The sequence below is a fragment of the Pleurodeles waltl genome, chromosome 5, assembly GCF_031143425.1.
Source record: "Pleurodeles waltl isolate 20211129_DDA chromosome 5, aPleWal1.hap1.20221129, whole genome shotgun sequence".
Classification (NCBI taxonomy): Eukaryota; Metazoa; Chordata; class Amphibia; order Caudata; family Salamandridae; genus Pleurodeles; species Pleurodeles waltl.
In genome coordinates, this window is record NC_090444.1 from 1,585,664,572 (window position 1) to 1,585,691,177 (window position 26,606).

The 26,606-nt window shown below is 47.8% G+C and overlaps 1 protein-coding gene across 6 annotated transcripts in view; it reads right to left on the reverse strand.

The window, feature by feature from the left end:
• The window catches only part of KIDINS220 (kinase D interacting substrate 220), a 987,486-nt gene that overhangs the window by 144,857 nt on the left and 816,023 nt on the right, over positions 1–26,606 (reverse strand). For 4 of the 6 annotated variants that reach the window (XM_069235890.1, XM_069235888.1, XM_069235889.1 and 1 more), the window contains exon 25: positions 10,735–10,848. The exons of the other annotated variants lie outside the window; for them this stretch is intronic. In XM_069235890.1, coding sequence (XP_069091991.1) covers positions 10,735–10,848 — 114 coding nt within the window. The remainder of the gene's footprint in view (positions 1–10,734; positions 10,849–26,606) is intronic. 6 annotated transcript variants of the gene reach the window in all.

Here is a 26,606-nt window from a genome sequence, read left to right on the forward strand (position 1 = left end):
TTCTTCTGACACAGGGCCGGGAGTGTTAAGCATGCCAGAATCTGGAGAAGTGTCCAGGATACTGGCATCACTCAGCTTCTCATACCAGTTTTCTGCTGGTTCGGGGATGTCCTCTAGGGCAGTGGTTCGTAACCTTTTGACTTCTGTGGACCCGCACTTTATCATTACTGGAATCCGGGGATCTCCACTGAATCATTATTGGAATCCTGGGACACCCCCCTACAGAGTCATTAATAAAAGCTCGGGACCTAACCTGTTAATAATATTTAATTTTCTAAGCTATCACGGACCCCCTGAGGAGGCTTTGCTGACCCCCAGGGGTCCCCGGACCACAGGCTGGAAACCACTGCCCTAGGGGACCAAACCCTTCCTCACCATTTTCTCCTTCAAAAAGGTAGCGCTGATCTTGGGGGTTTGGATGGCGCCGGCATCAACGTTGGATGGTCCTGGTTTGGGTTCATCATTGAGCGGCATCAGGGGTGCCTGAATTAAAGGAGTTGGGGTGAAAGAAGGAAACCGTGATGGTGTTGGTCTGAATCCAGAGGCCTAGCTGGCACAGGTGATCCAGCAGGAGCACCTATTGGCTCCAAGGAGCCCTAGAGTGCACCAGCGTGAGTAGGCAACCCAAAGTTGGCATGCATGGGGTTGTAGTATTCTTTAACTTGGGCTGGTGTTGCTCCAGCAAAATCGGAGTAGTGTGGAGCGTGCCTAGACGCCAGCTCCGCAGGTGGTGTGCAGGAGTGGGGCCTAAAAGTACAGTGTTTGGACAGGAAAGCCGTAGAACACTTCAACGACTTATTGTGCTTCTTAGACTTACCCAACTTATAGAAAGAAGTCTTGGACCATGAAGATGATCGTCCACAGGAACACCTCGCAATCCCCCACAAGTTCGGCATGAAGCCTTCATCTGCTACACTGCCAGGAGCGTCAACGCCCACTCGTGCATCACCTTCGGATTTATGTACTTGCAGCTGCAGCAGGCCTTGGAGATGTGGCTCCACCCCAGGCACCACAGGCAAATCAAGTGTGGGTCAGAGTCAGACGTCTATGAGTGACATTCTCCACATGGTTTAAACCCTGTGGATTTGTTGGGAGACATTTCCTTAACACACTGGGAGTAAAGGTCAAAGAAAGACCTGACAACAATTTGAAAAAAGTTACTTAGGTAACTCTCCGGATCTGCCCTGTTGGTGTGGAAAGAAAGGAAAGAACTGATGTCAGTGCAGTGGGATGGTGCTTATATGGGCACTGCAGCATCACTTCCGACGCAGATGATGCCAACATGGAGACGAGCGACACCATCTCCCGGAGCGCAGTTACTGCTCAAGAATATCCGGATCCAGTCTAATGCCTAGGAAATATTCTAAGGTGAGAAATCTGCAGTTAAAGGTCTCAATCAGAAACAAGGCATTATTACATGCGACATTCAAGTTACCTACAAATCTCTATGAGTAGCCTGTGTAAGTAAAGTTACACGTGGCAACAGAGATGACACCATATCAAACATTTCGGATCGGGGCACCTCTGTTCACCACAACTTTCGCTACTGTGGTAATGTCTGCTTGAAAAGGTGGCATTAGGCATCATGAGCCACACCTTGTGGAGTCATTGGATTTAGAGATGAGAAAAGTTATGGATCGAAACACTGTGGATGTGAGACAATTAAGCAAAGTTATTTGTGCATTAAGAATAAAAGAAGGGCACTTTTTCGGTCCTGCTACAAATCAATAGAAAAATGTTTAGAAATGCTGGTAGAAATAGCATTGAACAAGGGCCAGGTCAGAATGTTTATCTACCCAGTTATGCCCTTTGTCAGCAATTAAGCAATATCATTCATTTGTCTAACGTTGCAACACTAATGCTCATGAATTTCCTTAATAGCTTCAGCTTCATGAATGTACCACTTTTACAGATCTGCTGTATTTATCCCTGATGTTGCCTTGCTCCCTACACTGCAATAAAAATGACTACTTGTTTTGATATAGAGAATGACGAATAATACAGTTTTGTCACTTCTGGGCACTTGCAATAAATCAATATTGCTCCACTTATCAACCTCAGAAAGATGAACGTCTAAAAAAGTCCTACAGGGGTTGAGCTTTTAAACGGCAGCTCACACTAGATAACCAGTGATTACCTCACTGAGCCATCTGGCTGGCTTGTTTATCAAGAAGGGGCGTTGGGCGTCCCATGTAATTTATGTGCCTCATGGGTGGGAGATGGGGCAGATACAGCTCGGGGACTTGAGATGTATTCTCCACATTCGTCTTTGCCCATGGTTCAACGCTGAAATGGTCTGCCAGCACCATCGATGACAAAGCAACTATAAGGTAATTGAACAGCCCTCCTGCAGCCCATTCACAGACTCTATCAGAGAAGTTGACTGTACCAGACTAATAGACACTGAGGCAACCCCACCAGAAACTACTATAGCACTGAAAGTATTAAGACTTGTAACACTGTCTTCACCATCTTAAATGCACTGTCCGCCACCGGAAAGGCCATGGAACATTTTGGAAAATGTGTTATAAAAAACAAAGCACCATCATGCATGTGCTGCCATTTACAAGGGCCCACTATCCACTGTGCAAGAAGCTGCATCTGGCTGCTGCGGATCAACGAGCACGTTTCTGGATTTTACACACAGAAAAATTTGATTTTAAGCTTAAATGCCAAACCCAGAAAAACTGTACAAAGTTGTAACTAATTCTCTTTCCTGTGAGGCACCCTACAGGATTACCATGATCCAAACAATAGAGCAAAGACAAACATACTAGATCAAGTGGTTTTACAACAGTTCAAGCAAACCTGCCTTCAGAAGAGCAGATCGGTGTTGGCAGACCGGTTTCAGAAACTGGTTTAAACATTTATAAGGAAACAATTGAAGCTAACACTCAGTATCGTTAACACAGACCTTTTACCACCCAAGATATAGTTATGCCACTGAAATTTCAATTCAAACCAAACAAAGTTATAGCACTTTGACATTTAGTGAGTAAAACTACCCCACCACTGATCCACCAATGTAGGAAGCTGGCTCTGTATATGCTATACCAAAATGAGGTATAGTGTGCACAAAGTTCAGAGGTTCCCCAGAGGCTTAACAGAGGCTAAAGTAGATAATACTAATGCTCTCTTTTGTGAAAGTGTGGTCGAGCAGTTAGGCTTATCAGAGGGTAGTGCAAAGCATTTGTTGTATAACACAGTCAAGAAATGAGGCACACACTCAATGACTAACTCCAGGCCAATGCTTCTATACAGCAAAAATATTTGTTTTTACTTTATTACTATATCCAAAAGGTCTTTGTTGCAGGTAAGTACAGTTATAAGTAGGTATCAGGCATATGTATCAAATGTACTTTGTTTGGGTTTTGCAGATGAACCAGTTTATAAGTGAGTAAGACTTTTAAAAGTTAAAAAGTTGACTGCAGTTTTTCTAAGGAATCAATGCAGTCCTGTTTTTGGGGGGGTGAGGGGAGGGAGGGGGTTTAAAACATTTAAAAGGTAAGTACTCAACTTACAATCCCAGTCTTCGGGGTTAAGATGTCAACAGGTCAAAAGTGCACCACCAGCAACATGGGGCCAGCTGGGTGCAGAGGTCAAACTTGGCATTGGGTTTTCAATGGAATCCCATGAGGACTGGGGGTGCTCCGTAAAAAAATGATGCAGGTAAGTACCTGCGGTTTCAGGTCACAGACCTGGGGGTTTTAGGTCAGCACTGGGGGAGCCACAGGTTGACACCAAACACACACCCTTAGCTGCACAGGTGTGGCTGGGTGCAGAGTGCAAACCCAGCACTGGGCGCCCAATGCTTTTCAAAGGGGGGGACTCCGGGGGTCAGAAAAGATGCTGTAGTCTGGGTCCAGGCAGTCGATTATGGAAAACCAAAGGCGGACAAGTTGGAGAGGTGCCTGCTGGATGTTGCTGGTCTGTCAGTCGGATTCCCCAAGGCCCGTGGGGCTGCGGATGCAGGGGTACCTTTGGGAATCTGAAATCTTCGTCGGATCAGGGACGGGGTTCTCTGGATTCAGGCAGCATGCGGGGTTGTGTTGGCTAGGAGGGATCAATCCAGGGTGGACTCGAGGTCAGAATCTCTGGACCAGTGGGCCACCCGGTCTTGGGCTGTGGGCGTCAGGTACAGAATGGATAGGGCTTGCAGATCTGAGGCAGTTCTGGAGTCCTTTTGGAGGGTTTCTTCTGGACAGGGCCGCTGTCTTCAGGGGATTTGTAGAGGTTGCTGGTCCTGCAGGATGCATCGCCTTTTTGTAGCAGGAGTCTTGAAGCTGCAGACAGGCCGGTAGTTGTCTTCTGGAGTCTTCACTGCTGGGGTCAGCTTTGCAGTCCTCCTTCTTTCTTGAGGTTGCCAGGAATCTGGTGAGTAAGGTTTGGGGGGGGCCCTAAATCTAGATTTAGGGGCATTGCAAGGGTGAGAAGGCAGTACCCAATGGCCACTGTTTCCGAGATGGCTACACCCTTCCTGTGCCCCGTCCCTTTGGGGAGGAGGGTACATTCCTATCCCTATTGGTCCCTGTCCTCCAAAACAGGATGGAGTATTCTGCAAACAGGGGTGTCACGTCAGCTCTGGACCCCTTAGGGGTGGTCCTAGCTGCAATGGTCTGTCCTCCCAGTTTTATAGAATTTTCCTGTCGGACCTGCTGCTAAAAGTGGGGCTTGGTTCGGGGGCGGGCATCTCCACTAGCAGGAGTGCCCTGGAGCACTGTAACAGGAGGCCTGAGCCTTTGAGGCTCACCGCCAAGTGTTACAGATCCTGCAAAGGGGAGGTGCGAAGCACCTCCATGCAAAGCAGGCTTTGTACCTGACCCCAGAGAGCACAAAGGCTCTCACCCCATGGGGTCAGAAACTTGTCTGTTATTGGCAAGCTGGCACAGACTGGTCAGCCCTGCACTAAAGGATTGGGTAAAATACAGGGGGCATCTCTGGGATGCTCGCTGTGTGCATTTTACAATAAATTCAACACTGGCATCAGTGTGGGTTTATTGTGCTGAGAAGTTTAATACCAAACTTCCTGGTCTTCAGTGAAGCCATCATGGGGCTGTGAAGTTCGTAATGACAAACCCTCCCAGCCCATGTACTTATTATGGCCACACTGCACTTACAATGTCTAAGAATGTTCTTAGACACTGTAGGGGCATATTGCTCATGCAGCTATGCCCTCACCTGTGGTATAGTGCACCCTACCCTAGGGCTGTAAGGCCTGATAGAGGGGTGACTTAGCTATGCCACAGGCAGTGGTTTGTGGGCATGACACCCTGGGAGGGACGCCTTGTCGACTTTATCTTTTTCTCCCCACCAACACACACAACCTGCAATGGCAGTGTGCATGTGTTTGGTGAGGGGTCCGTTAGGGTGGCACAATACATGTTGCAGCCCTTAGGGACCCTCCCTGGCCACTGAGCCGTTGGTACCACTGGTACCTTTTTTCAAGGGACTTAGCTGTGTCCCAGGGTGTGACAATTGTGGAAGCAATGGTACAGTTTTAGGGAAAGAACTCTGGTGTTGGGGCCTGATTAGCAGGATCCCAGCACACACTCTTTCAAGTTAGCATCAATATTAGGCAAAAGGTGGAAGGTAACCATGCCAAAAGGGGCACTTTCCTACACCATCAGCATTTTAAGCTTTGTGTTTGGTTTTATGACTTCTAGTCTTTCAGCTCGTTTATAATGGACCAGCAAAACTTTGCCTTGGAATAGAGATGTGCTTTATTCATCTATTCAGTCACCTGACTGCAGCATACAAATTACCACAATGGACAGCGATATGTCATGTATATGAGCTAGATGGACGCCTGCATTCTCTAAACAACCGTGTTTACTGACAGGACCTGTTGTGGTGGTGGTGGGGGGTAGGGGTATGGGAGGGGGTGGGGGGGCAGGATGAAAGTGCCAAATAACCATGGCCATGATGTGATGCTTGAGTGACTGGGGGTACCCAAAAAGTTGTGAGATTGGAGCACTGGTGGGAGATAGTGAGTTACTGAAGGTAAGAAACGTGTTCATTCGGTAGAGACTTCTAGCTACAGATTCCTTATCTTAGAATAGATACCCAAGTAATACCATCCCCTGGAACTTCTGGTACTACTGCAGATCCCGCATATGCCATCTGCCATGGGTCACCAGCAGGATGCAGGAGGCTATGAGGCCTGGCAGCCTCAACGTCATTCTCACCGAAATCCAGGATAGAGGCTCAAACATCGGTGTCATAGCCTGAATATCCTGGACTCCCTGCTCTGGAGGATAGTCTCTAATTTGCACTGTGTCCAGAACAGCTCAGATGAAAGGGAGCATCTGAGATGGGGCCAGGTGTGCCTTTGGCACGTTTATAGTTAACCCAGCGAATGCAGAAGGTCTGCCATAGTCTAGAGGTGGGAGACAGCAGCCTGGGAGAGCCTGCCTTCAACAGTCAGTTGTCAAGGTAGCGGAAGACTGAAACCTCTAAAGTGAGTGACCACTGCCATCACTTTGGTGAACATCCGAGGGGCGCTGGTAAGGCCAAAGGGAAGCACGATAAACTGAAAGTGCTTGTGGCCGACCTTAAACTGCAGGTAATGCCTGTGGGCAGGAAGGATGGGAATGTGGAAATATGCGCCTTGCAAGTCCAATGCTACCATCCAGTCTCCCGGGCAGACCAGACCAGAACCAACATGAGCATTCTGAATTTCTCCTTCGTGAGGAAGAGGTTGAGGGTCCGATGATCTAAAACAGGACGAAGGCCTTTGTCCTTTTTGGGAACCAGAAAGTAGCAGGAATAGCACCCACAGCCTACTTCTGGCACCAGACCCTCTTTACGGCACTGTTGGCCAGGGGAGCCACGACTTTCTCAAGGAGAAGGGACAGATGATACTCTGTTTTCCGAATGTGAGATGGTGGCATGGGGAAGGGTAAGTCTCGAAGGGGAGGAAGTAGCCCCTTCGGACAATCTGCAAAACCCACCTGTCTGATGTTATGGGCCGCCAGTGGGGTAGGTGAAGGCAAATCCTTCCACCAACTGGATGCCCATGGTGGTAAAGAGGCAGATTAGGAAAGTTTGGAGGCTGCAGCTGCCGGAGAGGTGGTGGACTGAGCAGACTGCTGGCTACCTGACCCACGAGTGGTGGGCACTGCGCCATCAGCCGTGCAGGGGCTAGGAAGCATGCATGGCACGATGGCTAAGAGGAAATTGGTGCGGCTGGAAGCCCCTTCCGTAGCCGCGAAAGGCAGACTGTGGGTGATCCGGGGCCACAGGGAGGCCCAAGGACCTGGCAGTAGCTCAAAAATCCTTGAAGCACTCAAGCTCCAAATCTGCCTCGTCTCCGAAGAGACGGGTGCCACTGAAGGACATGTGCATAAGGGAAGCCTGGACATCCACTGAAAAGCCAGTTGTCTTCAACCAGGAGTGACATGGAAGAGCCACTGCCGATGAAACTATCTGCCTAGCGAGGGAGTCGTGTCCAGTCCAGAGCATATTGTGAACTTCGTTGCATCTCTCCCATCTGCAACAACCTGAGAGAGTACAGTCCGGGCCTCCTCCGGGACCAGTGGCAGTACTTGTGCAATCGTATCCCACAACGTGTGGGAGTAATGGCCCAAAAGGCATACGGACCGCAATGCAAGGCTGGCAAAAGAAAATAACTTATTTCCCAAAATGTCCAGCCTTTTGGTCTCCCTGTCTGGGGGAGCAGTAGGGAATGCAACTTGGGATGTGGAATTTTGGACCACCAACCTCTCGGGGTTGGGTGTTTGGTGAGGAAGTATGGGTCCCCTGTCCTATTATCAGACGCCCCTAAGTTGGGTTTGGGCCAAGTCCCCAACAGGAAGTCAGTAAGGGCGCCATTGAAAGAATGTAAAGGTTGAGAAGAGGAAACTCCCGGTTGTAACACTTCTGCCAAGATTTCAGTCTTTACTGCCACCAAAAGCAGCGGAAGGTCCAGAACCTCTACTGCTCTCCGCACCACCACAGCATAGGATGAACCCTTCTCCGTAGCCATGTTGGGGTAGAAAGCAAACTAGTATCTGGAAAAATATCCAGTTCAATGGCTTCACCTAGTCCTCACTCCAGTCCATATTAAGATCTACCTCATACAGCTAGTACTCTTCAGGGTCCAGCAACGCCTTCCATTCCTACCCAGAGGCCTAGCCTGAAAGAATAGGGCTCCGGCTCCAATCTGTGAAGCAAGGTTCCTGCCAGCATCGGACGACGCCCATCCGGCTCTATGTCGGAGTCAGGGATAACAATGGGGATGGCGCCATAGTGGTCGCCAACAGCACTGGTGCTGGGACCAGCATTGGGGAAGATCGAAATGGCACGACTGGTGCCGGGACGGATCTAGGAAATGATCCCTGGGGCCCATTGGAGTGGAGGCCAAAGCAACTGGTGTGGAACCAGATAGGGCCCCCTTCTGAGGGGTTGGGCCGCCCAAAAATGTGGTGCATGGCTTCGTAAAACTCTTTTGGTTGGTCCGGGATTGCTCCGGCTCCTGGAAAGATGGGAAGAACGAGGCCTCAAGTACAGACGCTCCCTAGTCTCGCCAGCCTACAGAGCAGAAGAAGTCAAAGAATGCTTCACCTTCTCACTCTTTTTGGTTTACCTCGACTTACCCGATTGCCCCGAAAACTTGAAGAGGGTTTACAAACACTTTGTGCTCCGTGATATGTCCCAGGACCTTCCCCTCCACCGGGCCCTTAACCTGTGCGGAGTCGCATGCCGGGCTGCCATCAGCTTTTGGAACCGCTCCTTCAAAGCCTTCGGATGCATGGCTGGCAATCTGAGCACAACTTCGGGTCATGGTTGTGCTTTAAACACCACAGGCTGACAAGATGCAGGTCCATCACCAACGTTGGCTGATAACAGGCTCCGCAGGGCTTGAATCCTGTCTTCCTAGATGACCATTATCACACCAGGAGGATAGATACCTCAAAACACGTTGACAAAACGAGAAAAAAAATGACAGAGCAGTAGCTGTTCTCCAAATCAGCACTGGCTGAAGCGGAAAGAAAAGACCCACCTCTGGATGGTATTTCTTAGGTATCTTTTCTAAGGTAAGGAATCTGCAGCTATAAGTCTCTATCAGATGGACAAGTTACTTACCTTTGCTAACATCTTATCTGGTAGACTATATCTAGCTGCAGATTCCTTATGGACCCATCCTCACCACTCTTTTGACAGGTTTCTAGGGACAGGGATGACCCCTTTCAGCCCCTTAGTTGTTCACACCAGTAGACAGTGCTTTTCATGGCTCCGTGTTTGTGGTGTGGAAAGTCGTGAAAAGTAACTGACACCAGCGCGCCTTGGTGGTGCTGATATAGGTTCCGGGACATCACTTCCAGCCTGGACTACGCCAATGACAGACGCGGAACCAATCTACACAACCTAATTGCGCACAGGCGTACTGTTCATGAAAAATCTCCCAGATCCAGTCTGACACCTGGGAAATTCTAAGGTAAGGAATCTAGAGTTAGAAGTCTCTATCAGATGGAGGAGAGGTTAGATATAGGCAAGGGCTATGAAAGCAGAGAAATTAAATAAAGAAAGGTGAGATAATAAAGTGTAGACAAACACATGGGGTGAAAAATTAAAGACTAGATAGGAGAGCGGAGATTATCATCCGAAACATAACTAGGGTCTGCAAAATGGGGGAATGAAGAGGGAAAGTAAATGCTCAATGAGACACCTGAAAACAATGGTCACAGAAAAACCTAGTGAGGTTTAAGATTGGTAACAAAAGCCCGAGAACAAAATTACGCTTTGGCACTACTAACACACACAAAAGTCATGTATATGTTTGAACCTGCTCACTAAAATTCCACACAGGAATTTGAATATATTCACAATTAACTCACAAACAACGTAGCACAGATCTGTGCCTGCTCACCAAACACCCATACAAAAACAAGCACAAGTCCGAGCCTGGTTGAAAAAACCCACAAAGAACCAAGTAAAGAATTGAGTCTGGGCACAATAAATCCACATGAGACCAAGAACAGATCGCAGCCTGGTTCCATGAACTCACACATAACCAAGTACAGATCTGAGCTTGGCTAACATGGATTACACATAGGTATGGGTGCTTTAAACTCTAAATGGAATTTGTTCAAATCTGAGCCCAACCCACGTGCTCTCTCAAAACTTCAAAACAAATATAACACGTCAATTAACCAAACTGAAATATGCTCAATATAATTTTATGCGCCTGATACTCCTTACTATATAAGGGAAAGGCTGATGAAAAGGGGTGTGTCGATTTTTATTAAATTAGTGCTAGAACTTCAGTTTTTTCTATAAACAAAGCAAGTAAAACGATTGAGAGATTCACTTGAAAATTGCAGATTTTACCTAAATGGAATGTGTAATACATGTATTTATATGTGCACGCAACAACCATTATAAGTAACTATTTGGGAAAAAATGTTTTTTGTATTTAGGAAACAATCGTGTGCAAAGTTGTCATCCCTTCACATTAAACACTATAAAAATCTTGACAAAGAGGCTTGTACTAAAAACAACACCCACGTTCTTTAAAAATGAATGAAATAACGTTTGAATATATAATGCTGAGTTGGACTCATTTATTTTACAATTTCTTCAGAAGGTCATGGACAACAGTGGCAATACTTTATTTCCCATATTCGTATTTGTAAAGAGCTCGGAAAATGAGGATTAGTATTTCTTAACAAAACCAAATGACATTATTGTTCTTTGCTATTGACTACGTTAGTACTTATCTACGAGAATACTTACTAGGCCACTGTTCTGATCTCTTGGTAAACCGGTTTTTACTGATGGACGTGACATGGCATGTTGGGACTGGCCAAAGTAATACTTTGGCACGTAAACATGAGGGGCAAAGAATGGCTATGGAAAGAAACATGCGACAAAAAGGGATAAACAATAATGGAAAACAAAACAGAATTAGATAAAATGAAAAACACTTAAAATGAAAACTCAATTTATAAACAAGAATGGTTAATGCATGTCGATTTTTGTGGGTACTGAACACTTTACACAGACTATACAGACATTTAGACGTTTACAGTAAAATGTATATTTGCTTTCAATCATTTTTCAACTATCACATTTTCTACCCTTGTCATACATGGTGTCCCATCCCTAGATACGCTATTTATCCCACTGCCAGTGTTAACTTACTATGTGTCCATTCAGATGGCAAGTGTATAGCTATGCGTATGGACTGTCAAATTGGTGAATATATCCTAATTTACCACTGTGTGTGTGGGTTAGGTAACAGGTTTGATGTGTCCTGGGCCACTATGACACGTGTCTAAATCGTCCACTTTTCCGATAGCAGGCAGAATTTACGTGGGTAATTTACTCATGACTCGATTATATTACGAACACATACATACACTGTACTTCCTACTTATTAAGCGAATTATATTGAATGTATGCATGTATACATTACGAAATGCTCCTAATGTCTGTGTCTTTTCTGCCATCGAAACGCACCGAGCATGGGCACCTCCGTGTGCACAAATGGATAAATTGGATTACGCCTAGGCTGCACTATTTAGTTTCAGACACCAATCATCAAGCCTAACACAGTAGAAGCAACAAATGGATTGGAACTATCTGCTGCCGGAAGTGACTTTGTTCTTTTCCGTCAGAATACTACGTTTATTCTGCAGCCTCCATATTAAACTAGTGCACAATGTACACGCACCAAAACTAACACACTGCCAGTACTAATGCCCTAGCAATGCCCCTGCAACAAAAGGACCTTTAAAATACTGAGAATTGTTACTGCTGCCACCAAATGATTAGCTGCTTTAAATGAGCCCCTGCTTGATGCTCTATAGTTTGTTTTTTCTATCTACGGCTCTGTCTGCCTATTTATGTCTGCATATTATATGCTGCAAGGGTGTTGTTAAAGGGAATAAAATCATCCTCTCCAAGTCATAACAGCACACTTGCGTTTCCAAATCGCCCTATGTAGATGTGTTTTAATAAACTATGTAAATAATGTAAATTATAGATCTCATTTGGTTATTTCTGCATTTTACTTTGGAATTTTTTTAAAATGCTTGTGGTGGAAACGCTTTGCCAAGAAAACAATTTACATGTATGTTTATAGTTTAAATCGGATTGCCACTTACAGGGAGAAAGGAACATGGCAATTTTAAAGTCATCCAATGAAAAAGATTCTGCAATTTCTGATCTTTTGCAGACTGTATTCGGCGCCGATTCACACTTGTGGGAATATTCGGGAAGCCGGCATATACTTGGCCTCAGTCCTTAAAGAGAAGCTCCGTTTAACGCCGCACCGGAACACACGGCGGTGGAGCCGAAGTGTTTCCGATAAAAGACGAATTACGCAGCACGCTGTGTAATGAAGAACACCGTGCAAACATGATTTTTGAGATTAGTTTTCAGACAGTGTTACTGTTACAATACAGCTTTGCCTGTGAAACCTCATAGAAGACCATGGAAAAACCAGCCCATGCAAAACCTGTGACTGAGCGGTTCTACTGCTCCTCCTGTAATCCAAGGAGAGTCAGACCAGGCACACAAACGTGTGTCCAGTTTTTCAAAGGGTACAGACTACGCGCGATAAAATGTATAAAAATAAAACAAAGAAAACGAGGAGGAAAAAGCAAGGTAATGTCATTGGAGGCTGAAAAAGGAGAACGAAATGTATCGTTTTAGTACCTCAAATGGAAACAAAATACGAAAGAAGACGACATCGAAGTTGTACTGGTAGAGGTGCAACGAACAGGGGGCACGCTCAGATCGATAACCGGTCATCTTGAGGACAAACGCCCAGCTCTTGATCACTAAAATGTATAATGCAACAATCCATGCTAACAGCACCGACAGACGTGTATCAAGGCATCTATTTTCCTAACCGAAGATGTAATATTTCTTTTACATCTCATACAGATAAATTCACAGCTCACCACTTACACCCAATTATGAAATATATCAATAGTATGCAGATTTCTGTGCTTTAAATTCCTGAGCATCCCGTTTCCATTTTTATGGAACTCTACTACAGCAGGCAGACCACAAAAGAAAACGTTATTTTGGTGCATTTATTTTTGGTTGATACTCGGTCAAACAGCAGATTCCCGACCTTGAGAATATTTCTGCAGGCGTCAGACTGCATCAAGAAACTAAAAAGCAGGACCCCTGCATGCCAGCAGGTGGCGTCATCAGTTCTACACCAATGTCGTTCTGCTCAAGAAGTGACAAGCAGGGCCACATGTAAGTGTGACCCTGGCGTGCTGATATCAGTTACTTTTGAAGGCTTATCGGCGTCATTAAATCCATATTTGGCCCTGGTTCATTGTCAGGAGCGTTCGTATTTTTGGAAGGCGTACAGGACTGGTCACTGCCAGGAGAATGAGCTTTGTGTACCGGTACTGCCTGGGCCAATTGGAAGTGATCAGAATGAGGCAACAGTGTTCCCTTTTGATCTCACTGAGGACCCTTGGGAATTAGTGGGAAGGGGGGGGGGGGGGGGGGGGACAGCGTATACATAGATTTTGGACCATCGCATCGAAAGGGCATTACCCCACGACCCTGGGAGGGGGTACTGACTGGCGTAGAACTGGCATTTGGTATTGCTATCTGTGGCAAAGAGGCCCAGTGTTGGCTTCCCCCACTGTGAGAATATTTTGTCCAGTTGATGCTGGTCCAGTTCCCACTTATGGCTAAAGTTTTTGGCCCTTCTGAGGGTGTCCGCAAGGGTACTGTGTACTCCTGACACGTGTTCGGCCTGCAGTTATATTTTGTGGCCATGAGCCTACTCAATAGCTTTGGGCATCGTGAGAGAGTGTTATTCCTTGCTTGTTGTTGTAATACATGCTTGTCATGCTTGCAGCGTGAGAAAGATAGCTGTCAGTTCCAGGCTGTTGGTGTGCATATTCTGTTGAGGTGCCAACCACTTTCCTTGGATCTGTAGGTCCTCTAAGTGGCCTCCAAACCTGTCCACTGAAGCATCCGAGGTGATAACGAAATCGGGAACCAATGGCAGAAACCTGAGGCCTTGTGATAGATGGGGCCTGTGAGACCACCATGTTAGAGTGTCTATCATCTTTGGGTTTATGGATATCAAGTCTTCAAAGGAGTCTTCTACTTGGATCCATTGGAGCTGCAGTTCTTCTTGTAATGGTCTCAATTTGAGGAGTGCAAATGGGACTAGGTTGATTGTGGAAGAGATCATTCCCAGGAGCGACTTGAACAGTCTCACTGAAACATATTTTTTTCTTCCTATTTTGCAAGCCTAGTCTGGTAGCCTTTTTGTCTTTCCTGGGAGTGGGAGGCTTTCTTCTGAATTGTACCTAGATAAGGTCCAGGAAGAATCATCTTTTGATTAGGAGTGGTTGAGGACTTTCGCCGTTCACAGTAAGATCCAATTTGAGAACTAGCGACAGGAAGGCTTTTGTGGCTTTGACAGCTTGCTTTGGAGTTGAAGCTTTGAGCAGCCAGTCATCTAGGTAAGGGAATAGCTGAGGACCTTGTTTTAGGAGAGCAGCTGCCACCGATGCCAAGCACTTGGTAAACATGCGAGGGGCAGATCTGAGGCCAAATGGAAGGCATTTGAATTGTTAATGGGTAACATCTACAGTGAAGCCGAGGTATTTGCAGTGATTGGGATGAATGGGGATATGGAAATATACATCTACTAGGTGTAGAGATGTCATGCAGTAGCTGCTGTTCAATAGGTGAAGGATGTCTAATAGAGTCGTAATCCGAAAAGATTGTTTGCTGAGAAACTTGTTTAGCTTCCCGAGATCTAGGATAGGTCTCCATTCCCCTGATTTCTTGCAGATGAGGAAAATAGCAGGAGTAGAATAATTTTCCCTTCTGAGCAAGTGGAACCCTCTCCATTGCTCCCTTAGCAAGCATTATTAGGGCTTCTTCTCTTAATAAGTAAAGACGAGGGAGGTGTGATCCCTTTGGTGGATTGTTCAGTGGTCTCTCCATAAATTCCAAGGTATGGCCATGGGTGACAAGGTCCAATACCCATTTGCCTGATGTGATACTCTCCCAGAGTTGGAGGTGGTTGGGGATGTTCGCACCAGGGTGGTGAGGAGAAGGTGGTGTAGCTGTTACCTGGGTGGGGTAATTGCTTGCAACCTGTGTCTCGGCTCTGATGTGACGTTTTTCAGGAGGCAATGTCCATAGCGCAGTCAATAATTTCTGAGGAGTTGCGCTCGCCTTCCTGCAAGATCTTTTTGGCTTCAGGTCTTTAGTGTTGCGGGATGAGGTCAGTGATGGAACTGATATCTGACCACATTTATTGGGCATAGTGGCCTAGAAAGGCCAAGGAGTTAGCTGCCCTAACAGTGATGGCAGACATGGTAGAGAACCTTTTCCCAATAGTGTCTAAGCGGCGCCCGTCTGTCGGGTGTTATGGATAGCAGCGCAGACATGTTTTTTTATCTACTTTGCGCTGCTTGAGAACTGATGGAATCTGGTTTGGGGTGTCCTGTCAGGCATGCAGGAGAATCCTCTGGGGCTCTGTATTGTTTTATCAGTACGAGGTAGTACAGCCGCCACTGACGCAGGATTTTTCATAATCTTTATACCCTTGTGCCAGATGTAATCGATGATGGGTATTGTCCGGAGTGACTTTCTTGTTTGCTGTTGAAATTGTAAAGAAAACAGTTGGTCTGCTTAACTGTTATCGGGATGTGGAACCTGGATGCCGCTCTTTCCATTAAATAGTGAAATTCCCCGATGTCCTCTGGAAGCAAATCAACAGGTTGGTGTGGAGGTGGAGATGGTGTGGGTATAATATAACAGTCCCAATAATCAAGTGGGGGTTGAAACTCAGGAATCTCGCCCTCCTCTCTGTCATCATCAGATGACGATGGGTCGTCCCTTGATGGTGGTGCTATATGGTACAGACATGTACTCCTGGTACTGGTGGGCGAAGGGTTGACTGCTGGAGTTGGAGAATCTAGTTGCGGTGGTGCCACTGGTCGTTCTTCTGATGGTTGTGGAAAACCCTTCCTATAGTCAAAAAACATAGCCTGAAGATCCCGGACTAAGGAACAAGGCGCAAAGAAGTAATCCTGTCAATCCAAAATGTTCAGAATATCTTTGGGCAGAAGGAGGAGGGTAATAATCCTGATAATCATGCCCTTCCTCATAATAGACATCCTCTTTGTCCTGTTGTTTGACGTGAAGCTCAGAAGGGCTGTGAGCTGGACCGAAAGGGCCGTCGTCATCAGAATCTTCAATATCCAACAAGTGGCTAGGAATTAGAGGTGAAATGTTGGTGGACGAAGAAATCCCCAGTGATTTTTTTTGTTCTGGATCTTCGTTGACCGTGGTGTTGGCGATGTCATCGTCAGAGCTTCATAAGGATGCTGTCTTGATGTTGAGTCCCTTGTCATAAGGATCAAAGTTGATGTTGAAGACGGGGTTGTCATCGGCAGAGTCATCGTCAACGGAATCACCGTTGGTGGGGATATTATCTATGGGGTCATCAATGATTAAGTCGTAGATGGAGGAAGTATCAGTAGGGTCGTCATCGACAGTAACATTGAAGCAATCTTATTTGCCTCCACAATCGTCAACGAGATGGGGACATCGATAGAGACGGTCATCATTTTTGCCGTTGACGGTCTTGAAGACGAGATACTTGTCACAGTAATTGTCAACAATCTTGCACTCTACCGTAATGGTGCTGTCTACGTGTCTGAGGAGGAGGAAGCATGAGGGAGCTCTTTATCTCTGTTAGAGGCGAAGAGGGCGCAGATGCTGTCTCTGAGGAGAACTGTTTTTGTTTGCCCTTTTTCTTTGAGTCCTTTGCTTGGTGACAATTTTAAGGGATTTTCTGCTCTCCTCAAAAGTTCCTACCTGAGATCTGGAGGAGGTATCACTGTCCTCTTTTGAAGATTTTCTCTGGGCTTTAGGTTTTTGAAACCACAACAGCAGCCTCCCATCCCGGTCTTTCAATGTTTTTGTGGAGAAGGTGTGGCATATTTGGCACTCTATTGCCTTGTGTTCAGGGTAAAGGCAGTAAATGCAATTTTTATGTGGTACATCCACGTGCACCCTTTTCTTCCCACAGGTCTTGCAGGGACGGAAAAGGCCTTTAGAGTCAAATATAGTAAAAAAAAAATAAGCTTCCAAAGCCTTCTTGAAGAAGAAAGATTGAGCAGAGCTTAGGGAGACTCCCTTCACACATGACATGCAGTGAAAATCTGAGGGATCCAGTCTCTGTTTGAAGTGTTCTAAAGAGTACCTGCATCTGATCGGTCATTGTTTAAGTTTGGTCATTGTTTAAAAAGGACTTAGATTGGCTAATAAACTGATGGCCTAGTGCCATAATGGCATACTATATTTCTACATACTGCTTTATCATGGTACCGTGGGACTCCCACTTTGACGACGGGGAATGATTCAAGCTTGTGAATCTATAAAAGATTCAATACTGGATAATGGATGATACAATCTGCTGCATCCCAGCCAACCTGAATGGTATGAGCCAACCCAATATTGGTTAGGTATCCAATCCACTGGAATATTATAAGTCCATAAACAAATTACCTTCATCACAAGGTGAGGCAAACTCTTCCTAATCACCTTGACTGTCATCTCTATATGTCTGGCTTTGATTGGAGTCTGAGTCAAAAAGTTAGTGAGGTGTCTGTGTGCATCTGAGTAGTTATGGAATAGTGTCAGAATCTGTGGTATTTAGTATTGGCTGCACCACATCAGGATCTGGGCATAGCATCGGTTGAGACGAATTAGGTTAGGAGCTGAATACCACAATAAGTTGTGGCTCCTCCTCCGGTGTTGACGTTTAAGAGACAAGGCTCAGGTTTTGGTGATGGTCCTGAATGTGACACCCATACTCGTGCAGAAACCGAAGCAGGTTCAGAGACACAAACAGCGCTGCGGATGGATGCGCTGGTGGTTATTGAACTGGAGCCCTCTGCAGATCCATAGGGCCAAAAAGTGTGCAGAGGGAGTCGGAAGCATGCCAAAGATAAGCAGCATGGCCTCATGAAAAGCTTTGACTCACTACAATGTTGCCAGCAGATCCAGAAACTCAGGGTGCACTGAGACCAAAGTTGGAATAGGCTCCTCAGAGGTTTGGGAGCTAGACCTGGAGGCACAGTGACACCTTCAGAGCTTCTCTGGAGAGTAAGAGAGGTGGGAGGGAGCCAGATTCCGCTTGGACTTCTTATGTTACATTTTGGACTTACCTGAAGACTTTGACAGCCAAGAAGATCTGCCATAGGAAAGACTTGTGGAGATGTAGCAGGTCCATACTTTTTAGTTCGACCAGGAGTGGGGCCTGCATGGAGACTTGTGGTGTTTCGCCACATACAGCTTGGCAATCAAGGACAGCTTTCAGATTCAACTGGATGCAGTTTTTGCAGGACTCCTGAGGCACACCTTGTGGGGATCTGTCACACAGAACAAATATCTGTTTGCAACAGATCCTACCCAGTTTAAACCCGTTAGTCCTAGGGTATGACATGTTCACTTGCACACTGTAAAAAATTTAAGTAAAAACTGTCTTCCAGAGTGAAGCGGAGGAGGAACAGAGTTCTAAATCCACTTCTGAGGGTGCAGAAAGAAAGGAACTCACATCAATGCATGTGGGTGGCGGTTATATGTGGGCCACTCATCACTTCAATCGGAAAACAGAATCGAGGTAGAGTGCTATTTACTGGCACACAGGAGTACTGCTTTCTGAGATTCCAGATCCAGTCTAACACTTAAGATAATCACAAGGTGAAGAATCTACAGGTTAGAAGTATCCATGAGAATGATCTTTGCTCAAGTTATCATATCTTTACCATGGTCTGTATTTTTTTCTATTCTGGTTGTATCTTTCGTTGTAGTACAAACATTTCAAGTTTTAAATGGGTTCAACTGATGTGATACACAGATTAAACATCTATCCTTCCTGGGACATAAACAGTGGATCCTGTGGAAGGCTGGGGAATGTGTTCTGGCACTTGGTAAGGAGGTTCTAGAACCAGCACTGCAGTCCACAGCCTAGTGCTATGACTATCAGTTACACAAAGCTGTTGAATATATGCACTATCTCAGACGAGATGAGTTGGAGAAAAAGCATAAAGCTTTTTCCATGAACATGCTATCAGAAAGGCAACCTTCAAGGACACCTGAGCCCTTTCCACCCATGAGGAAAATAGGGTACACAGAGTTGTCTCTGGTGGAAAAGAGGTAGGCCCAAGGAAGCATAACAGATAGAAAAATACATTGGTAAACTTAGTGTTTCACAACATCCACTGATGATGAACGTGGCATAGCCTGTAATGTGTGACCTTCCACTACTTTCATGCACAACAGGCAGTGCTGAAAGGGGAAAAGTTGATAAAGAGTCACTTCCAGAATTGTTCTGTGAACTGATCAATCAAATAAACCCTTTCCTGCCTTGAGAAACATCATTTAGAGTTCATCAGTCTCAAGGTGTTGGCATACTCACAGGCACTTCCTGATGCGCAGCATGGATAGTCAGAGGAACAGCAACTAACAATTACGTTTGCTACTACTGTCAATTGTGGACACACACCAGTGAACCTGGAGAAGACATCATATCTCTTTGAACAAGGCACATTACGAAAAGCAAGGGGAAATGGAAATATCCAAGGGGTCCTTCTGCAGGGGTACATCGAAAGAGATCCTGAAAGGACACAGGCAGGTTAGCCAGAGCAAGGGGCTGTAACTGAATGACAATAAGATCCAATGATCTGTTAATAATAAAATAAATACTAGGGCAGGCTGAATTAGGTTAGGTAAAGACACCAGCAAAAGAGTACCAAGGAACTAATAGTAAGTAAAAGATAAAACACAGTTGAGGAGTTCCTAGGCCACCATCAGGCTTTTGTCAGGATTATAGCTATTGAGCAACTCTTGACTGAGGACCTGTAAAGTAATAAGTAGGACTAAAGTTTACTTGAAGCTCAATTACACTAACAGAATGTAAGTTATGATTAGATTCAGAAAGGTAAAGTGCTAATGAACGAGGTTTCCTTTTCATATAGTAGATAAGGCAAGGTAAAGAACATAAAATGGAGCCTGGGTCTCTCCTAGTGGTCTGATAATAGCTGAAACATCAAAGAAGAATCAATATTGCAGGGGTACCTTCAAGGTAGAACCAAATTAAGGAAAATCAAATGAACAAGTTTGATGCCCAAGTATGACTACAGAGGGAGCGATACGACTGGCTGCTAGGAACACCTCAATTCTGAAAGAACATCTTTATGAGAGAAATTATAGGAGGACTCTATTTTCTATTTGACAACAGTGAGACCTAAGTTGCTAGAAGCCAGTGCATACATTAAGTATATAAAGAGTGATGAAAGCAGCAATGTCTGCTTATAAGAAACAGACAAGCAGACAGGAAGGTCTCCCCTTAGTACAATAATCCCAGTTAACGGAAACAGACATTTTCACTTTACTTTGATCTTTGCCTAAATAAAAAATGGCGGGGCGTGGCCAAGATGGCGGCGTGAGTGGACGCGTTCGTACGAGCTCCGCTGCCCGGGCCTCAGAACATTGCCGTGTGGCGCCGGGGGTCGGTGTCCCAGGGCACCCAGACCCAGAGATAGGCGCCACAGAGCAGAGGGTGCTCAGAGAAGGCCGAGGGGGACGCGCTGAGGAGAAACGAGGACGCAGAGAAGTGCGGCCTTGACTCGCGCTTCTGACTGGTACCCGAGGCCGCGGAGAAGGGAGCCGCATGGCCGGCCTGGACGCGGTGCCCCCTCGGCTGAGGGTAGAAAAGCGGGAAGAGCCCTGGAGGCGGACGGCAGGGCCCAGTGGCGCAGCGGGGACCGCGCTGGGGGCCCGGTGCCGAGAATAGCGTCAGCGGCCCCGGGAGGCAGACTCGCCAACATAGCTCAACTCCCCCTGTCAGACGCGCTCCCTGGAGGAGGCGATTGAGGAGTGGGGGTACAGCTGGACGCCCCGTCTTGGATGGACAGCATAAAGAGGTGAGACAGTGCTAGGCCACTAATCGGCGGTGCGGTCGGCCCGCGGCGGCTCCACCTGGCAGCGCATTAAACTACAGGGGGACTGCTGGACAGAGGGAGCACAGGAGTGGAAAGCAAGCAGCGGTTGGAGGAACACAGGGCCGGGAGCGATCTGGTCTCCGCGAGATTCTGTGAAAGGGCCCTGGCCTGGTGATAGAACGAGCGCAGCAGCAAGCAGGTGTGATGGCCGCTTCCAAGTCTAAGCGGGAGCGATCAGTCAGAGAAATGCTGACCGGTGCGCGTCCAGCGGCGGGATGCGCAGTGGAGGGGCCACCGGCGGTGAAGTCCCCAGAGACGCGTGGGGAGATGGAGGTGGATGAGGGGTCACCAGTCACGAAAGGCTTCCTTACCTCCTTGTTCGACTCGTTCTGGAGTGATATACAGGAGCTCCGAAGAGACATATCTCAGGAGGTGAGAGAGTTGCGAGGAGAGGTCACGTTCCTGGGTGAGAGAGTGGCGCAGATTGAAGACGGCGAGATCTCCCGCGGTGAGGAAGTGGCGGGCCTGCAGCAGGAGGTCGTTCGCCTGCGGGAGCAGCAGGACCTCCTGCAGATAGCGGTGGAGGACTTGGTAAATCGCTCGAGGAGGCATAAAATCCACATCAGAGGGGTGCCGGCTGGGGCGGAGAAGGAGGACATTAGAGACTACGTGGTAGAGCTGTTTCGCTCATTACTTGGCCTGGAGGAGACACGAGAGATCACGTTAGACAGAGTTTACCGAGTGGGCCGCGCTGGTGGGGCCAGGGACCGGCCACCAGATATTTTAGTCTGTGTTCACAGTTATGGGCTTAAAGAAAGCATCTTGCAGCGGTCCTGCAACCTTCCGCAGGTCCATTTTAGAAGGCATGCGCTCCAGCTGTTTCAGGACGTCTCGACGCGGACCCTGCAGCGACAGCGGGAACTCAGGCCCATTACAGAGCATTTGCGAGCGCATGGCGTGACCTACTCGTGGGGTCACCCATTCCGCCTTGTCTTCCGATGGGAGGATCAGCTCCGACAGGTGAGGACTGTAGCAGAGGCAAATCGGATTTTGTGCTTGGAAGGTGTTAGCCAGGACCCGGGTGCCAACGGGGTTTGTCGGACGGGGATCGCCCGCGATGGCAGCGGAAGGAAAGAAGAAGAAAGCAGCAGCGCCCTACGGCTTTGGAACAAATGTCGGAGAGGGAGTCAGTATTAAGCAGTGTGGCTGCCGGGACTAATGCCTGAGGGAGCAGTGCCTGGAGAGAGCTGAACTACTGCGGGTCGCGTCGTTCCAGGCCTTTGAGGCCGCTCAAGAGGGGCCCGGGTGGTGGGGTTGTCAGACCTGGCCTGACGAACTTGAGAGGTTCTACAGCCCTGTTGAGACTTTACCTCCATGGAGATGCGTGTGCGAGGACTTTGTTGTGAGCACCTGTTGTACGTGTTGGTTGTATGTTACTTGGCTTCCCTGAGACACTGCTTACTGGAGCGAGTAGTGGTTTGGCCCTGTTATCCGAAGTGGCTGCTGGCCTGTTCTAGGATTTGGGTCCCCCATGGGGCCCATCCCCTCCTTACTGCTTTTCTCCTTCTGATGCATGACTATTAAATGTATAAGTTTGAATGTTCGTGGGCTCAACAGTCCGACTAAGAGGCTGGCGATCTTATCGGCCCTTGAGAAATCTGGGAGTCATATCTGTATGCTACAGGAGACACACTTAGTGCAGAAGGATACATACTGCATGCGCTCCAAGTGGTTCCCTAGGCAATTCTGGTCTTCGGTATCCATGAAACACGCTGGTGTTGCGATATTACTCTCAAGGTCCTTCCCTGGGGAAGTAGTGGCAAAAATACATGAAGTGCAAGGAAGGCTTCTGGCCATTCGAATGAGGGTGGGGGCCTTTTCCTTTACTATTGCTTCTCTTCATGCTCCTAATACGCAGCAAGAAACCTTCCTGAGGCAGGCTATATCCCCGATGCTGCACTCACCGGATGGCGCCATTTTAGTGGGAGGCGATTTTAACTTAGTGATGGATAATGATCTAGATCGCTCGGGTCACCGCTATGGGAAGGCAGGGGCGCTGTCAGCGGCAGGGCGCCAGTGGCTAGCTGAATGTGGTCTGGAGGACGTATGGAGGAGGGCGCATCCTACGCTTAGGGATTATTCCTTTTATTCCGCGGCGACCAAAACATATGCACGACTTGACCTCTTTCTGGCATTGCAGGAACTCCTCTCCCGGGTTAGAGAGACCACGATTGAGCCTCGGGCCTTGACGGACCATGCACCTATCACAGTAGAGGTTACTATGGATCAGAGACTGGTGGGTGCTCCGGGTTGGCGCTTCAGGGACCCGATGCTTCAGAATAGGGCAACGGTGGAATTGATCAGACGTGCAATCACAGACTACCTTAAGGTTAATGACAACGGGAACACTGGTACCGGGACATTATGGGAGGCCCTGAAGGCGGTGGTCAGAGGGGAGGTGATGTCACTGTCCGCTAGGGATAATAAAGCAAGGAGGGAGATAAGGGTGGAGCTGGAACAGAGAGTAGCGGTATTGGAGCGCTCCATAAGGCTACGGGTGTGCCCAGAATCTGGCGGGAGTTGGAGAAGGTGAGGCAACAGCTGAAACGGCTAGACTGGGACAGAGCGGAATACGCGATCACGCGTCTCAAACATAAGTATTACATCGGGAGCAATAGATGCGGGAAACTTCTGCCTCACCGCTTACAGGCGCAGCGTCGACGATAAAGCTGGTTCGTTCCCCTTCAGGTGCGGAAGCACGAACGTGCGGTCAAATAGCAGAGGCGCTTGCGGAGTTTTATAAAGGGCTATATGCGGCGGACGAGCTGAGTGCTGTGGCTCCAGATTTATTTCTGGAGGGTACTGCAATCACTCCTCTTGGTGAGAGGGAGGCATCTTCTTTAGACCAACCCATAAGGGCGGAAGAGGTTATATCAGCAATCTCACGTTTGAAGTTGGGGAAGTCCCCGGGCCCAGACGGTTTTACGGCACTTTTTTACAAGACTTTTTGCGTGGAACTTGTGCCGCTTTTGGTTCGGCTCTTCAACTCCTTCCGAACGTCGGGAGCTTTAACAACCAGTATGCTAGATGCCACTATTGCAGTTATACCTAAGCCGGGAAAGGATCCGGAGGAGTGCGCTTCATATAGGCCGATCTCGCTCTTGAATATAGATGCCAAACTCTTCACAGGTATACTGGCCCATCGTCTGAATTACTATATGCCGGGGCTTATTGATCTGGATCAGGCAGGTTTTATTCCTCACAGACAGTGCAGCGATAACACAAAGCGGTTGCTTCATTTGCTAGACAAAACGGACCGGTCCCGTTGGGAGGCGCTCTTCCTCTCTATAGACGCAGAGAAAGCGTTCGATAGGGTCCACTGGCCATATCTTTTTAAGGTGCTGGAGCGTTTTGGGTTGGGCCTGGGCTTTGTGACCTGGATCTGATGTATTTACCAGTCTCCTAGTGCTTCTGTCCGCGTCAATGGTATGCTCTCATTGCCGTTCCCAATTAGACGAGGGACCCGGCAGGGGTGCCCGCTTTCTCCTCTCTTATTTGCGCTTTACATGGAACCTCTGGCGCAGCGTCTGCGAGACAGCCCTCTGATCACTGGCGTGAAATTCGCAGGCGATACCTATCTCATCACTTTGTATACAGATGACGTGATCTTTACACTGGCGGACCCCATGACCTCGTTGCAAGCGCTTATGGGGATTCTTGATGAGTTTGGCCGGGTCTCGGGATTCCGGGTGAACATGCAGAAATCGCAGGTCCTTAGTCGGTTTATCAGCAGAGAGAACGAGGGGGATCTGAGGGCCCGGTACCCCTTTATCTGGTCGTCCTCGCGGCTTTCCTATTTAGGGATTGATCTGGCGCCTTCTGTTACAAAAACGAGGAGCCTGAACTACATGAAGTTGGTACGCGAGGTGCAGCGAGATCTAGAGACCTGGGGGAGGCTCAAGCTGTCCTGGCTAGGCAGAGTGGCGGCAGTGAAGATGACAATCTTGCCGCGTGTGCTGTATGTGTTCCAGGCGCTTCCCCTGTCCCCTCCTCCCCGGACGCTCACGACTCTTCAAGCGGCGGTTCTGAGATTTATCTGGGAGGGTCGTCCGGCGCGTCTTCCGCAACGGGTTCTATATCGCCTTAAGGGGGAGGGAGGGTTGGCGGTGCCCTGCTTCTTGCAATATTTCCAGGCAACGCAGCTGCGTTTCTTTTTAGAGTGGAGTCGATCGCTCACTGAGAAGCATTGGTGCTTTATGGACCAGGCGGTGGTGAAATCCCATATCTGGAAGGAGCCCTGGTTGCAACGCCGACACAGGGCAGTAGGACTTTACTCCTCCCCGATCACGGGAGCAACGTTACGTGTATGGGATGAGGTGGCCGATCGGCTGGGGCTGACATCGTTCCCGTCTCCAATGACCCCCATAGGTGCGAATCCGGACTTTGTACCGGGGTTACAGCTGGAAGCGCTCCGACGATGGCTTGACGGGGGCTGTAAAAGGGTGGGGAGTCTCTTTGATGAGCAAGGAGTGATTCCTTTTGACCAGATGAGAGATACATACGGCTTGACGGAGGCGGATAGGATGATGTACTATCAGAAACGGCACTGGGCCTTGCTGCCGGTCAATAGAGCGCTAATAGATAGGCCGCTGACGCAGTTTGAGAAATGGCTTCTGCTGAAGAAGGATGATAAACGAGTAATTTCAGAGCTTTATAGGCTATTGCAGGGGAGGGGCGTCTGCCTAAATCTAAGGGACAGTTGCGATGGGAGAGTGAGCTGGAAAGGGAGCTCTCGGACGAAGAGTGGGATAATATTTTCTATAGGATACACCATACGGCCTATAACGCGGCAGACACGGAGACAGCATATAAGGTGGCCTCCTATTGGTACTACACCCCAGCAAGGATACACACATGGGATCCCACTAAGTCTAGTCTATGTTGGAGAGGGTGTGGAGGTAAGGGTACACTTGTGCACTTACTCTGGCATTGCCCCAAGCTCCATAGATAGAGTATTATAGATGCTACGGATGCTGCGTTTGATACCAAGATCCCTAGGTTCCCATCGTATATCTTATTGGGTCTGCCCAATCCGCTCACCTTTCCTCTGAGATCATTAAAAGGCCGGCAAATGGCCCTGGCCCTCAATGCGGCGGTGCAGCTGATTTTAGCGTTATGGGGCTCGGACAGGATTCCGACATACGTGTCATGGCTGCAGAAGTTGTGGTTTATCTTGGCAATGGAGAAGCTCACTCTGGCCTCTCAGCAACGGGTGGGGGACCTGAAGGACTTATGGGGACCGTTCTTGCAGATCTTATCCACAGAGTTCACTGAATTGACATGCCCGGCTTATCTGAGAGTGCTGGGGCTGACCTGAGCCTCCGGAGTGTGTCCGTCGGAGAGATTTTTGGGAGAACTGGGGCTACACGGGGAGTGGGGTGGCGGGACGAAGAGACTGATGGATGATGGGGCATATCAAAGGAAGCAGTGTTGATGTCTTATGTTTTGTTTTACTATGTTTGAAGTTCACTTACCAAGGCAGCAGACTTTTGCGAGTGATCCATTTGCACATTGGATTGCAAGGAGGAACTGAGGGGGTGGTCCCCTCGGATATGGCTACACAGGAGATGATCCCTATGGACAGCTTAT